Below are 16,005 nucleotides of genomic sequence, written 5' to 3'. Positions count from 1 at the left end.
ACGCACCTGGTGGGCGAGTCCAGACCTTCTGTACCTGAGCCAATCAAAAGACGATCCGTCTGAACAATGGCAATGTGGGCGTGTCCGTTGACCGAGAGTTTGTTCCAGGAAGTGACACGGGTGTGTGTCGGTAAACTGTGCTTTCATTTTGAATCTCGTGAAGAAGCCCCAGACCGTGATGTATTCTGGTAAAGCGGACATGTCGGAGTCCGTCGGGTCCCGGTCCTCGGAGTCCCGGGCTCTGAGGGTGGACCTCCTGAAAGAGCCCGTCCTCAGCCGGCTATGCGACGCGCTCGATAAGAGCAACGTGAAGGGATGGCGGAGACTCGGGGACGTTGTCTCCTCTGACAGGCGCTTCCAGATCAGGTAGGATGGACCCCGTCTCACACACCGGAGAGATGCCTCACTACTAAAATAACTAAACTTAGGGTGTATCTTCTGTGGGAAAACTTTTAGCAAACCTCAGACTCTCAACACTTCCCGACTTATCCGTAGGCTAGGATTGAGGGACATGACTGTGTTTTTCTTAATGCATGGCACACATGGGTTGTGCTGGCTTCTATACGAAGGCATGTTATAGTTTGCTTTGAATAACATTTCAATAAAAATGTTATTACTATAACCTTGTTATTTAAAGTGTTATAACATTAGCATTGTTATAAGAGTTAACTTGAACGTGCTCAGTGCGAGAACGCAATGCGAGAGCAGCACTCCTACCGCGTGCCGCCGTCCGCAGCTCGGAGGAGATGGAGCTGTGCTCCCTGAAGGTGCTGGAGCTGGAGGGCAGCCCCAGCCGCATGCTGCTGCGGCTCCTGCGGGAGCGGGGCTGCACCGCGGGTCACCTGACCGACTACCTGCGGACCGTGGGCAACGAGGCCGCCCTGCAGTGCGTCAAACAGCCCGGTGAGTCTCTCTTCCCCCCCCCCTCTACTCCAGCTGTTTTATGTCAACACCACAGCGCGGACCACATGGACCCGCCTCCCTCCAGTAGTCCCTCCCCTTCCTGCCTTGCCCTCACGGTGGCCCTGTGTGTTGTGGCGTCTCCAGGCCTCCAGGTGCTCATCCAGCCGCTGTCAGCCTCGGTGCCCCGGGGCCACACCCTGCGGCTCAGCTGCCACGCCCGGGCCCCGTCCCCCGGGGTCCAGTACCAGTGGTTCAAGAGCAGGGAGGAGGTGGCTGGACACGCACACACACACGCATGGACACGCACACACGCACGCACACATAGACACGCACACAGACCAACACACACACATGGACACGCACACACACACGCATGGACACGCACACACACTCATAGACACGCACGCACACATAGACACGCACACAGACCAACACACACACATGGACACGCACGCACACAGACAAATAGACAGACACGCACGCAGACAGACACGCACACACAAACGTAAACAGACAAACACATGCGTGCTAATACGCAGACACAATCACACACATTCATGCACACACAGGCACACACAATGCACGTACACACACGTGCACACAAACACAAAAGCACACACGCAAACAGACATCCACATGCAAACAGACAAACACACACCTGCACGCACACACAGGCACACACACGCACACACACACACACACATGTTCAAAGACACACTCACACACATACACACACTGTCATGCGCACGCGCGCAAACAGACACATATAACAACACACGCACATGTTCAAACACTCTCATGCACACGCACAGACAAACACATGCACAGACACGAAAAAGCACCTACACACGTACATCAATGCGCACATATTAATGACCCCCCTCTCCCCCCCTCCACCCGGTCCCCCCCCGTCCCGTCCCGGTCCCCAGCTGCAGGCCCGCTGCGCCCCAGACCTGGTCCTGGACAGCGTGGGGGTCCGGGACTCAGGGTTCTACATCTGCAGGGTGAACTGTGGGGAGGTGTTCGAGTTCAGCCGCTGGGCCCAGGTGGAGGTGCTGGACCCAGGGGCCGGGGCCGGTGAGTCTGCACCACCCTCCGCTCTGATTGGACAGGAGACGTCTGCTAACCGCTGTGCTCTGATTGGACAGGAGACGTTCTGCTAAGCGCTCTGCTCTGATTGGACAGCAGATGTTCTGCTATGCGCTCTGCTCTGTATGAGATGAAGGCCACGAGGCCTGCTTCCCTTTCTCTGTGTGTTCCTCCTCTACTCTGGTTCTTTATCTTCTCGTTCAGGTTCAAACTAGTTCAGTGCCTTTCTTTGCCCGACCGACCGTACTGAAGTCAAGGCACTATTCCCACGTGACCCATTTAAGACGATGGCCTTCTAGTCTCCTCCCCTTCTCACCTTGGTTCATTAGTGTAAACTCTCGTTAACACGTTGCTGGCTCTCATTCATCATCCTCTGTGTCATCGTCATGACGATGGTGCTGAAGATGGTGCTGATGATGGTCTCTGGGCCCCCAGGTGCGGGGCCCCCGGCGGCGGGGGGGCGGCTGCGGGTGCTGATCCAGCCCCGGCCGAGGCAGCTGGCGGTCGGGGACACGCTGCGGCTGGAGTGCGGGGCCCTGGGCCGGCCCCTCCCCCGCTACCAGTGGCACCACAACGGGGCCCCCCTCCCCAACGCCTCCCGGAGGACGCTGACGGTGAGGACGCACACCGCCCTCCAATCAGGGCCCCCGCCCTCCAATCAGGGCCCCCGCCCTCCAATCAGGGACACCCCCTCCAATCAGGGCCCCCGCCCTCCAATCAGGGCCCCCGCCCTCCAATCAGGGCCCCCGCCCTCCAATCAGGGCCCCCGCCCTCCAATCAGGGCCAGCCCCTCCAATCACGGCCCCCGCCCTCCAATCAGGGCCCCCGCCCTCCAATCAGGGACACCCCCTCCAATCACGGCCCCCGCCCTCCAATCAGGGCCAGCCCCTCCAATCAGGGCCCCCGCCCTCCAATCACGGCCCCCGCCCTCCAATCAGGGCCAGCAATCAGGGCCAGCCCCTCCAATCAGGGCCCCCGCCCTCCAATCAGGGCCACCGCCCTCCAATCAGGGCCAGCAATCAGGGCCAGCCCCTCCAATCAGGGCCAGCCCCTCCAATCAGGGCCAGCCCCTCCAATCAGGGCCAGCCCCTCCAATCAGGGCCCCCGCCCTCCAATCAGGGCCCCCCCCCCTCCAATCAGGGCCCCCGCCCTCCAATCAGGGATACCCCCTCCAATCAGGGCCAGCCCCTCCAATCAGGGCCAGCCCCTCCAATCAGGGCCAGCCCCTCCAATCAGGGCCAGCCCCTCCAATCAGGGCCCCCGCCCTCCAATCAGGGCCAGCCCCTCCAATCAGGGCCAGCCCCTCCAATCAGGGCCAGCCCCTCCAATCAGGGACAGCCCCTCCAATCAGGGCCCCCGCCCTCCAATCAGGGCCAGCCCCTCCAATCAGGGCCAGCCCCTCCAATCAGGGCCAGCCCCTCCAATCAGGGCCAGCCCCTCCAATCAGGGCCCCCGCCCTCCAATCAGGGCCAGCCCCTCCAATCAGGGCCAGCCCCTCCAATCAGGGACAGCCCCTCCAATCAGGGCCCCCGCCCTCCAATCAGGGCCAGCCCCTCCAATCAGGGCCAGCCCCTCCAATCAGGGCCAGCCCCTCCAATCAGGGACAGCCCCTCCAATCAGGGCCAGCCCCTCCAATCAGGGCCAGCCCCTCCAATCAGGGCCCCCGCCCTCCAATCAGGGCCAGCCCCTCCAATCAGGGACAGCCCCTCCAATCAGGGACAGCCCCTCCAATCAGGGACAGCCCCTCCAATCAGGGCCAGCCCCTCCAATCAGGGCCCCCGCCCTCCAATCAGGGCCCCCCCCCCTCCAATCAAGGCCCCCGCCCTCCAATCAGGGCCAGCCCCTACAATCAGGGCCAGCCCCTCCAATCAGGGCCCCCGCCCTCCAATCAGGGCCCCCCCCCCTCCAATCAAGGCCCCCGCCCTCCAATCAGGCTGGGCACACAGAGAGCAGGCTATTGGAGGAGAGGGGAGAAGCTTTGGGTTATCGGTCTGAGCGGCCTCTGTGGGTCTCCATGGGGGTCAGGGGTCTACGAGTCATATAGCATGGAGTCATTAGCACTGACTCACTAGCATGGAGTCATTAGCACTGACTCGCTAGCATGGAGTCATTAGTACTGACTCGCTAGCATGGAGTCATTAGCATGGAGTCATTAGCACTGACTCACTAGCATGGAGTCATTAGCACTGACTCGCTAGCATGGAGTCATTAGCACTGACTCACTAGCATGGAGTCATTAGCACTGACTCGCTAGCATGGAGTCATTAGCATGGAGTCATTAGCACTGACTCACTAGCATGGAGTCATTAGCACTGACTCGCTAGCATGGAGTCATTAGCACTGACTCACTAGCATGGAGTCATTAGCATGGAGTCATTAGCACTGACTCGCTAGCATGGAGTCATTAGCACTGACTCACTAGCATGGAGTCATTAGCATGGAGTCATTAGCACTGACTCGCTAGCATGGAGTCATTAGCACTGACTCACTAGCATGGAGTCATTAGCACTGACTCACTAGCATGGAGTCATTAGCACTGACTCACTAGCATGGAGTCATTAGCACTGACTCGCTAGCATGGAGTCATTAGCATGGAGTCATTAGCACTGACTCGCTAGCATGGAGTCATTAGCATCGAGTCATTAGCACTGACTCACTAGCATGGAGTCATTAGCACTGACTCGCTAGCATGGAGTCATTAGCACTGACTCACTAGCATGGAGTCATTAGCATGGAGTCATTAGCACTGACTCGCTAGCATGGAGTCATTAGCACTGACTCACTAGCATGGAGTCATTAGCATGGAGTCATTAGCACTGACTCGCTAGCATGGAGTCATTAGCACTGACTCACTAGCATGGAGTCATTAGCACTGACTCACTAGCATGGAGTCATTAGCACTGACTCACTAGCATGGAGTCATTAGCACTGACTCGCTAGCATGGAGTCATTAGCACTGACTCACTAGCATCGAGTCATTAGCACTGACTCGCTAGCATCGAGTCATTAGCACTGACTCGCTAGCATGGAGTCATTAGCACTGACTCGCTAGCATGGAGTCATTAGCATGGAGTATAAAGGAAGCTGTGATGACCCGTGTGACGTTGGACTGCGCTGGAGCGTTCAGATCCTCTTTCATGAGTGTAGGACGTTGGTTTGGGTCGCGTTATTTTTGTTTTGTTACAATTTTAACACCGTCCTAAATGTTTTTTTTGGTTTATACATGTAAGCATATATATATAGATTTTTTATCATCAGTGTTTTTTCTTGAATGCTTCCTAACAAATGACTTCCTGTTGAAGTAGTCCATGTGAGGTCAGAGGTCGGGAGGTCTGTCTGTCTGGAGCTCTGGATTTGGTTAATTTGGTTTGCAGGTTTTTATTGATGAACCCTTGGAAACGAGACGGTTGATCTCACTCAATGATCCTTCAATAAAGTTCCTATAAAGTTTATTTTATAATATAAATAAAAAGCCGCTAGCAACATGAAGCTAAAGGTTCCTCCCCATGTGTAACTAACGCCTCCTCTTCTGCCCCCCTAGATCCCTAGCGCCCAGAACGCCCACCGGGGGCGCTACCGCTGCGAGGTCAGCAGCGGCAACGAGCGCTGCTGGACCAACGAGGTGGACGTCGTCCTGGGTACAACCGTCTCTCTCTGATATCACCTCACCAGGCCCAATGTGGTCAGACCGTCTCTCTCTGATATCACCTCACCAGGCCCAATGTGGTCAGACCGTCTCTCTCTGATATCACCTCACCAGGCCCAATGTGGTCAGACCGTCTCTCTCTGATATCACCTCACCAGGCCCAATGTGGTCAGACCGTCTCTCTCTGATATCACCTCACTAGGCCCAATGTGGTCAGACCGTCTCTCTCTGATATCACCTCACTAGGCCCAATGTGGTCAGACCGTCTCTCTCTGATATCACCTCACCAGGCCCAATGTGGTCAGACCGTCTCTCTCTGATATCACCTCACTAGGCCCAATGTGGTCAGACCGTCTCTCTCTGATATCACCTCACTAGGCCCAATGTGGTCAGACCGTCTCTCTCTGATATCACCTCACCAGGCCCAATGTGGTCAGACCGTCTCTCTCTGATATCACCTCACTAGGCCCAATGTGGTCAGACCGTCTCTCTCTGATATCACCTCACTAGGCCCAATGTGGTCAGACCGTCTCTCTCTGATATCACCTCACTAGGCCCAATGTGGTCAGACCGTCTCTCTCTGATATCACCTCACCAGGCCCAATGTGGTCAGACCGTCTCTCTCTGATATCACCTCACTAGGCCCAATATGGTCAGACCGTCTCTCTCTGATATGACCTAGCTAGGCCCAATGTGGTCAGATGGTCTCTCTCTGATATCACCTCACCAGGCCCAATGTGGTCAGACCGTCTCTCTCTGATATCACCTCACTAGGCCCAATGTGGTCAGACCGTCTCTCTCTGATATCACCTCACTAGGCCCAATGTGGTCAGACCGTCTCTCTCTGATATCACCTCACCAGGCCCAATGTGGTCAGACCGTCTCTCTCTGATATCACCTCACTAGGCCCAATATGGTCAGACCGTCTCTCTCTGATATGACCTAGCTAGGCCCAATGTGGTCAGATGGTCTCTCTCTGATATCACCTCACTAGGCCCAATGTGGTCAGACCGTCTCTCTCTGATATGACCTAGCTAGGCCCAATGTGGTCAGACCGTCTCTCTCTGATATCACCTCACTAGGCCCAATATGGTCAGACCGTCTCTCTCTGATATGACCTAGCTAGGCCCAATGTGTGTTGAGGTTATTTCTGCGGCTTGGTTAATGATCTTTGTTCTTGAACTGTAAGGGCCCCGGATATCTGTGGCGAGTTCAGGGGCGATGGAGTGCTCCGAAGGTAGAGTTCACAGGCCCTCCGTCGGGATCTGATCCGGGGTCATTTCTTAAATCATCCAGCATGCAAACGTAGTAATGGTGGAGAGAAACGGGTTCCATTTTTCCGACTTGGCTATACTACATCTAAAACTGCATGAAGAAACATGACGAAATGGGCTAACATCAACCCTAACTATAGCTGAAGATCCTCTATGGACTAACATCTACACTAACTAAAGCTGAAGATCCTCTATGGACTAACATCTACACTAACTATAGCTGAAGATCCTCTCTAGGTGGTAGATGGTGGATATCTTTGTGGAGACATGTCCGCCTAAGATGTGTCTAAATATCTGCATGCTTGGGTTGATTTCTTTCATCCGATTGATTGAGTCCTGGTTCTGATTGGTTGACGTCGTCAATCATTTTGTGAAGGGCATATTACCTGAGGCTGCTGTAGGTAAGATTACCACAATTTAGGAATTAAGCAACCCAAATTTACACTCTCTCCCTCCTCACCATGGAGACATGTTTCCTACACCTGTGATTGACAGGCCAAATAGATTTCCCATTGGGCTGATTGGTAAGAGATGAGCCAGGATTGGTCTGTGACCCAAATTGTGTCGTACAGTGTCTGTCAAGTGCATTCCTCTCACTAATGGCGCGTTTCCACTTCAGGGTGCGGTACGGTACGGTTCGCAAAGGTGCGGTACGGATTGCGTTTCCACCGCCAAAAGTGGGCGTGACCCGGACTGAGCTGTACTCGTTTTTCCCTCGTCTTCAGTACTCCTCCGTTGGGGTACTGAGACGCCTGAAAGGGTGCCGGAAAATTCAAGCTACACACCCCCTCCTTTGATTGGCCGACAGAATCGTCACTTCCGGGCGACATAGGGATAAAAACAAACAAACAGTACCCGCAAGGTATTATTCTGGACAATGGACATGTCACGCAAAACTTTAGCTTGGGCGAACAAGGAGGTGGAGACGTTCTGAAACTGTTGCTGGACTACTTCCATGGTAGCCCTTGGTTTAATGTGTCGCGTTCCTCTTTTCCATTGTTTTATTGAGCAGGCTACACTGTGTCGCGCTGCTATGATGTCAAGATGTTTGCGTAGCTGCTGCGGCGATCGACATCCGGCCTACCATAAAGGGTACTGTCGGCGGTGGAAAGGCGACCTCGGACCTGAGCTGGGCTATACCGCCCCCTCCCTACCGGACTGAGGCGTACCGCACCCTGCAGTGGAAACGCGGCATAAGAGCTGACAGACACTCTCTGATGAAGGCTCTTGAATCTTACCTACGGCACCTTGTCATTCATTCTACGAAGGCTGTGGGCTCTCCCAAGACTAATCATAAGCTGGTTTTCAAGTATTGGTTGAAACTGAGATGGTGGTGGCTTTAATACAAACCTGATGTTGAATTCTGCTTGTCTCTGGTTCCCCAGAGGACTTCTACGGCCTTGGAGCGAGTAAGTGGATTCTGATTGTGGTCAGTGGAACATATTCTCCTTGAGGACCGTGACCTGATCACCGTACCAACGCCTGCTGTCTGTTGTTGTCCCCTCAGGTGCCAACGACTTCCTTCTGAACAGCGCACCAGAGGAACTGTGTGGTAGGTGTTCTGCAACGCAGCACGTAGCGTTGGTTTGTCCGTGTTTACACACCGTCCGAGTGTGTCTGGGCTCCTCCCCTTTGACCTGTAACGAGCCGTGGAACGGAAGTCATCTGTATCGGCTCTTCATTGTATCGTTTATCAACACGCCGATAGACTTGGATAACATGACGGCGTTCGGTTGGTCTGGGGTAACGTTGAAGTCTTTCATGTCACGTCCATTTTATTTGTTTTATTTGTAGAAAATAAAACAAATTAGTTTCAAAGGGCTTTACAGGCCACATTTACAGGCCTGAGACGACCTCAAAGGGTCAGATTGGTTTTTCAACAGTACTTGAAGGTACTGACTGAGGCCACCCCCCCCCCAGCCACAGACAAGGTGGCCCTCCTGATGGGGAACCTGTCGTACATGAACCACCCCCCGCTCAAAGCCCCCATGGTGGACGTGTACGACCTCACCAACCTGCTGCGCCAGCTGGACTTCAAGGTGGTGTCCCTGCTGGACCTGACGGAGGCGGAGATGAGGAACGCCGTGGACGAGTTCCTGCTGCTGCTCCACAAGGGCGTCTACGGTATGGACGGATATAGATACACAGTGTATAGATACAGTGTATAGATACAGTGTATAGATACACAGTGTATAGATACACAGTGTATAGATACAGTGTATAGATACACAGTGTATAGATACACAGTGTATAGATACAGTGTATAGATACACAGTGTATAGAGACACAGTGTATAGAGACACAGTGTATAGATACAGTGTATAGAGACACAGTGTATAGAGACACAGTGTATAGAGACACAGTGTATAGACACAGTGTATAGAGACACAGTGTATAGAGACACAGTGTATAGAGACACAGTACGTCTTGACGTTGAACCCAGTTGTGGGTTTGAACCCCACTGAAAGCAGCCGGACTCTAGAGGACTCTAATGCCGCTTTTCCACTGCATGGTACCAGCTCGACACGACTCGACACGACTCGACTCAGCTCGCATTTTTTGCGTTTCCACCGCAGTACCATGGTATCTGGTACCTGAAGTGGCTGCTTTTTCTAGTACCTACTCGCTCTAGGTTCCAAGCGAGCTGAGCCGATGCTAAAAGGTGACGTCGGCAGACGGCCGGCGACTGATTGGCCAGAGAGTGTGACGAAGTCACGAGAGCGACATGGCAACCATGCTGGTAACATCCATAGCAGCGCCGCAGCCAACATGTTCCACTTCTCCAACTTCTTCAACATGCCAGCTAATAATAGTAATGTGATCGATGTCCTCCATTGTTGTTATGTGGGTTCTGTCCATGTGTGGGTTGCGTATGTGTTGTTTGCGTCGCGTACACAAATACGTCACGGCCCTTTCGCGCAGCCGACCCCGCCCACGTCCAGGAGGTACTTTTTGCGGTGGAAAAGCACCCGTGCTGCTACCGTGTCGAGTCGTGTCGTGTCGAGTCGTGCGGTGGAAAAGCGGCATTAGCCCTCCAGGCTAATGACTCCATGCTAATGACTCCATGCTAATGACTCCATGCTAATGAATCCAGGCTAATGACTCCATGCTAATGACTCCAGGCTAATGACTCCATGCTAATGAATCCAGGCTAAAGGACTCCATGCTAATGACTCCAGGCTAATGACTCCATGCTAATGATTCCATGCTAATGAATCCAGGCTAAAGGACTCCATGCTAATGACTCCATGCTAATGACTCCAGGCTAATGAATCCAGGCTAATGACTCCATGCTAAAGGCCTCCAAGCTAATGACTTCATGCTAATGAGTCAATGCTATATAGCTCCATGCTATATGACTCCAGGCTAAAGGACTCCATGCTAATGACTCCAGGCTAATGACTCCAGGCTAATGACTCCAGGCTAATGACTCCAGGCTAATGACTCCTTGCTAATGACTCGGTGCTAATGACTCCATGCTAATGACTCCATGCTAATGACTCCAGGCTAATGACTCCAGGCTAATGACTCCATGCTAAAGGACTCCATGCTAATGACTCCATGCTAATGACTCCATGCTAATGACTCCATGCTAAAGGACTCCATGCTAATGACTCCATGCTAATGACTCCATGCTAAAGGACTCCATGCTAATGACTCCATGCTAATGACTCCATGCTAAAGGACTCCATGCTAATGACTCCAGGCTAATGACTCCAGGCTAATGACTCCAGGCTAATGTCTCCAGGCTAATGACTCCAGGCTAATGACTCCAGGCTAATGACTCCATGCTAATGACTCAGTGCTAATGACTCCATGCTAAAGGACTCCATGCTTAAGGACTCCATGCTAATGGGTCAATGCTATATATCTGCATGCTAATGACTCAGTGCTAATGTCTCCAGGCTAATGACTCCAGGCTAATGACTCCAGGCTAATGACTCCAGGCTAATGACTCAGTGCTAATGACTCCAGGCTAATGACTCCAGGCTAATGACTCCAGGCTAATGACTCAGTGCTAATGACTCCAGGCTAATGACTCCAGGCTAATGACTCCATGCTAATGTCTCCAGGCTAATGACTCCAGGCTAATGACTCCAGGCTAATGACTCCAGGCTAATGACTCCATGCTAATGTCTCCAGGCTAATGACTCTGTGCTATATGTCTCCAGGGCTGCTGTACTACGCGGGCCACGGCTATGAGAACTACGGCAACAGCTTCATGGTGCCGGTGGACGCGCCCAGCCCGTACCGCTCCGCCCACTGCCTGTGTGTGCAGAGCGTCCTGCAGCTCATGCAGGACAAGCAGACCGGCCTCAACGTCTTCCTGCTCGACATGTGCAGGAAGAGGTCTGTCCAGCCCTGACCCCTGACCCTGACCCCTGCCCCTGCCCCTGACCCTGCCCCTGACCCTGAGCCTGACCCCTGACCCCTGCCCCTGACCCCTGACCCTGACCCCTGCCCCCTGACCCTGACCCCTGACCCTGACCCTGACCCTGACCCCTGACCCCTGACCCTGACCCCCCATACTCTCACTCCAACGCTGGGCCGCTGGTATAAGAGGGGGTACAGGGTACACAGAGGAGCAGCGGTGGCAGGAGGGCGTCTCGGACACTAATGGGCTCTACTTTATTTCTTAACGTTCAGGAACATCCACGACGACCACACTCCAAACATCCTGCTCAGGGTCACCGCCAACATCGTCTTCGGCTACGCCACGTGAGTCTGCATGGCTCCCTGTCCCCACGGCAACGGGAATACCAGCACTGTGTGTGTGTGTGTGTGTGTGTGTGTGTGTGTGTGTGTGTGTCTGTACCAGGTGTCAAGACGCTGTGTGTGTGTGTCTCTGTGTGTGTGTGTGTCTGTACAAGGTGTCAGGACGCTGTGTGTGTGTGTGTGTGTGTGTGTGTGTGTGTGTCTGTACCAGGTGTCAGGACGCTGTGTGTGTGTGTGTGTGTGTGTCAGGACGCTGTGTGTGTGTGTGTCTCTGTGTGTGTGTGTGTCTGTACCAGGTGTCAGGACGCTTTGTGTGTGTGTGTGTGTGTGTACCAGGTGTCAGGACGCTTTGTGTGTGTGTGTGTGTGTGTGTGTGTGTGTGTGTGTGTGTGTGTGTGTGTGTGTGTGTGTGTGTGTGTGTGTGTGTGTGTGTGTGTGTGTGTGTGTGTGTGTGTGTGTGTGTGTGTGTGTACCAGGTGTCAGGACGCTTTGTGTGTGTGTGTGTGTGTGTGTGTGTACTGTTGTAGCATTAATAATAACAACTTATCTAATTCACTTCAACTAGCTATAAGCAAGAGGAATAGGGGAGTCCAGGTCAAGTATAGATGAAGAGTTTATTGCCTCCCGCAAACGAGAGACAACAAAGCCGAATCCTCGAATACACACTACTGAATGACACCCGGACAGCTCCTTATATCCCCGATTCTTACACAATACAAAGTTGGACTTTCATCAAATATAGAATTTCCCATCAGGGTCATACTGTGTGGATGTCAGCATACTCCTATGTCTTCTGAGTCCCAATGTGACCTTAGAACATATATTATCCTTATACAAACAGAGATGATGCACACGTGTTAATGTAAGCATTGTCTTCAGAGAGTACATCAAAATGGGAGTAGACTGGACTCTGACTGATGTGCCACATGGCCCATCAGGTGAGAATGTCCTGGACCTACTCACTGGTGTCACACGGCACATAACATCTAGGTTAAAGGTGATCAGCTCTTTTCCACCATTAAAGTATATATATATGATATGTAGGCCTAATAATAATCATAGTTTAACATAGAATGTAAGGTTAATTTCTACCACAGTACCAGGTGTCAGGACGCTTTGTGTGTGTGTGTGTGTGTACCAGGTGTCAGGACGCTTTGTGTGTGTGTGTGTGTGTGTGTACCAGGTGTCAGGACGCTGAGGCCTTCGAGCTCAGCTCCAGCGGGTTGACCAACGGCGTGTTCCTGAAGTTCCTGAAGAGGCGTCTCCTTGACGACGAGAAGATCACAGTGGTGCTGGACAAAGTCGCCGAGGGTATTTCGAACCGCGTATTATTTATATATTATAATTGATAGTTGTTGTATCGCTGGGAGTATGATGGGGAGCCCGAGTTCTTTGGTCTTCAGACATGGGCCAGTTCGACCCCACCAAAGGGAAGCAGGCGTTGGAGATCCGCAGCAGCCTATCAGAGAGAAGGGCTCTGACGGACCCCGTGCTGCCTGCCCACGGCGTGGACCTCGCTCTGGCTCACAACCGGCAGTGGGCCAAAGCGCACGGTGAGGCCTCCCCCGGGAGCTGCCATTATGACCTGTATGGCTCCATGAGGGCTCTGCTACTACCGAACACTGGGGTCCAAACCCACTCTTTATCCATCTTGTTTGGATGTATTCGTTGTAAATGTCCCATTCTCCAGTTAGGTGTTATTACGACGGTTACATGATGTGTGACTCTTATAACTAAATGACTTGTAGGGGATTTAAGAGTTCCTCAGGAGTTCCGTTATATCCATTGATCCATCCAGGTTCTTATCCTAATCTGTGTGTGTGTGTGTGTGTGTGTGTGTGTGTGTGTGTGTGTGTGTGTGTGTGTGTGTGTGTGTGTGTGTGTGTCGTCCTATCAGAGCTCCCTGAGATCATGCTCCTGGACTTCGACTGCGGGGCGCGGATCAAGCTGGGCTTCGCGGCGGAGTTCTCCAACGTGCTGGTGATCTACACCCACATCGTGAAGAAGCCTGAGGACATGACCTCCTGCCAGGCCCACGTCACAGACTTCTCTCAGGTCCGCTGGGGACGGGGGGCAGCAGAGCAAACCCACGACCTCATCTCAAGTCCTTCTGTAGTTTGGGCTGATGGCGAACACCATTACACCTCGAGGCTTCCTTGTGTGGCAGCAGACTAAACACACTATTGGATCCACGCTCCTTAGTTCTTGTGATTCCAGATGCCAGTCAGGCCAGTGCTAGCAGGCTCAGCGTACGGTTGCGTACGGTGGCTGGAGCTCTACCATCCAGCTGTCGGGTGTTATCAGGAGCCACCGGACCCAGCGTGGTCAGGGAGCCTCTAGTTCATTCCTGTCCAGCGTTTCCCAACACAGGGGCTGACACAACGCTGGTTTAATGCAACGTTGTCATCTGCAGTGGAGAGGAGCCGTCTCTCTCAGGGGGGCCCTCATTGACAGGGCGGGGGGGGGGGTTCCTTCTGAAAGTGAACCCTGGGGGACGATGTGATCTTATCAGCAAAATGCCTGCTTACTGATGGCAGTTGGAAATGTCAGTTTGAAATGTCCCCCCCCCCCAGGAGCTGGACGTGGACCCCAAGGAGATGAACCGGGAGACCCCGGAGGAGACGGGGGTCTACCTGCTGTCCGACAGCCTCCCCCAGCACAGCCTCTACACCCGCATCAGCGGCCTGCAGAAGCTCAAGGTACCTGACCCGGGCCAGGGAGGGGTCTGGCTGGAGGGGGTCCACTGTTTACAGTCTGGTGACTGTAAACAGCTGAAGAGACAAACCCTTCCTCTCTCCTAACCTCACCCTCCTCCTCCTACTCGTCGGTCGGTCTGTCTGTCTGTCTGTCTGTCTGTCTGTCTGTCTGTCTGTCTGTCTGTCTGTCTGTCTGTCTGTCTGTCTGTCTGTCTGTCTGTCTGTCTGTCTGTCTGTCTGTCTGTCTGTCTGTCTGTCTGTCTGTCTGTCTGTCTGTCTGTCTGTCTGTCTGTCTGTCTGTCTGTCTGTCTGTCTGTCTGTCTGTCTTTAATTTTTTTTCAATATTCTCATAAATGTAAATAGATATTTAGTAAATATAAAATGTAATAATAAAAAAAATATATACATTTCTCCAAGAGATGATGTGTTGCGTAGAGAGGCAGCGTTGTGTAGACGTGTTGTGTAGATGTGTGGACGTGTTGAACCCGCGGCTCTCCCCTGGGCCTCCTGCAGGAGGCGCTGGTCTTCACCGTGGTCCTCCAGGGGACCTTCTCCTCGCTGGACGAGCCCGTCTGCTGGACCCGCAGCGTGGACATCGGGAAGCCGCTGATCGCCCGGCTGGACCTGCACCACGTCGTGAGGCGCAGCAGCTGCCTGCAGACCTGCCTCACTCCCCACAGCCCCTCCCGTAGCCCCGCCCACAGCCCCTCCCGTAGCCCCGCCCACAGCCCCACGCGTAGCCCCACCCTCGGCCACAGTCCCCGCCCCCAGCACCACGGCCTCCAGCCGGGGGCCCCCAGCCCGGGACGGCTCTCCCCCCACCGCCTCAGCCCCTACCTGGAGGGCGGGACCGCCTGCTGCCCCCGGCTTCTGGAGGGCGGGGCCCCCGGTGGGACGGGCGGGGCCCCCGGTGGGACGGGCGTCCCCATAGAAACCACCGACAACATCGAGGAGCTGCAGACGGTGTTCATGAACAGCCTCCAGCTGTAGACGGCCGGAGCCCGGGAGGCTGGCCTCAGAGACGGGACCCCTGGCCTCGGAGGCTGGACTCGGAGACGGGACCCCTGGCCTCGGAGGCTGGCCTCAGAGACGGGACCCCTGGCCTCGGAGGCTGGACTCGGAGGCTGGACTCGGAGGCTAGAGGAGGCTGGACTCAGAGTAGAGGAGGCTGGACTCAGAGTGGAGGAGGCTGGACTCGGAGGCTGGAGGCCCGGACTCGGAGGCTGGAGGAGGCTGGACTCAGAGTGGAGGAGGCTGGACTCAGTGTGGAGGAGGCTGGTCTCAGAGTGGAGGAGGCTGGACTCAGAGTGGAGGAGGCTGGACTCGGAGGCTGGAGGCCCGGACTCGGAGGCTGGAGGCCCGGACTCGGAGGCTGGAGGCCCGGACTCGGAGGCTGGAGGCCCGGACTCGGAGGCTGGAGGCCCGGACTCGGAGGCTGGAGGCCCGGACTCGGAGGCTGGCAAATGAAATGAAAGCTTCATGCAAAGTCTTTAGAAGACGATTTTTGGTCTTCTAAAAAAATACATATATTTATTAATAACTCTTTACCTTTTTTTTAATCTTTGTATTATTTGAATTTTCCTTTTTGTAAGAACATTTTATGATCCTATTTTAAGATATTTTACTCACTTCTAGGATACTGCTACAATTTGAATAAACATCGCCTGATAAATTAAAGAGA

At 53.9% G+C, this 16,005-nt stretch overlaps 1 protein-coding gene across 3 annotated transcripts; it reads left to right on the top strand.

Moving 5' to 3' along the window:
* The first annotated feature begins 46 nt into the window (after positions 1-46).
* On the top strand, positions 47-16,001 carry malt1 (MALT paracaspase 1). 3 transcript variants are annotated; one of them, XR_009528142.1, is made up of 18 exons: positions 47-366; positions 737-903; positions 1,048-1,172; positions 1,833-1,980; positions 2,428-2,606; positions 5,534-5,630; positions 6,828-6,875; positions 8,298-8,321; positions 8,420-8,464; positions 8,833-9,036; positions 11,085-11,262; positions 11,560-11,631; positions 12,812-12,939; positions 13,032-13,181; positions 13,526-13,683; positions 14,202-14,327; positions 14,838-15,434; positions 15,547-16,001. XR_009528142.1 is itself a non-coding variant. In XM_060065634.1 (17 exons), the coding sequence occupies exons 1-17, from the start codon at positions 179-181 to the stop codon at positions 15,312-15,314; spliced, it is 2,514 nt and encodes an 837-aa protein (XP_059921617.1). In that variant the 5' UTR covers positions 47-178; the 3' UTR covers positions 15,315-16,001. The 3 variants fall into 3 exon arrangements, 2 of the variants coding, with proteins under 2 accessions (XP_059921617.1, XP_059921618.1); XM_060065634.1 differs by having other exon boundaries at positions 14,838-16,001; XM_060065635.1 differs by lacking the exon at positions 6,828-6,875 and having other exon boundaries at positions 14,838-16,001.
* Positions 16,002-16,005: the final 4 nt, after the last annotated feature.

Source organism: Gadus macrocephalus, chromosome 11, assembly GCF_031168955.1.
Source record: "Gadus macrocephalus chromosome 11, ASM3116895v1".
Lineage (NCBI taxonomy): Eukaryota > Metazoa > Chordata > Actinopteri > Gadiformes > Gadidae > Gadus > Gadus macrocephalus.
This window is presented reverse-complemented; position numbering and strand designations above follow the sequence as displayed.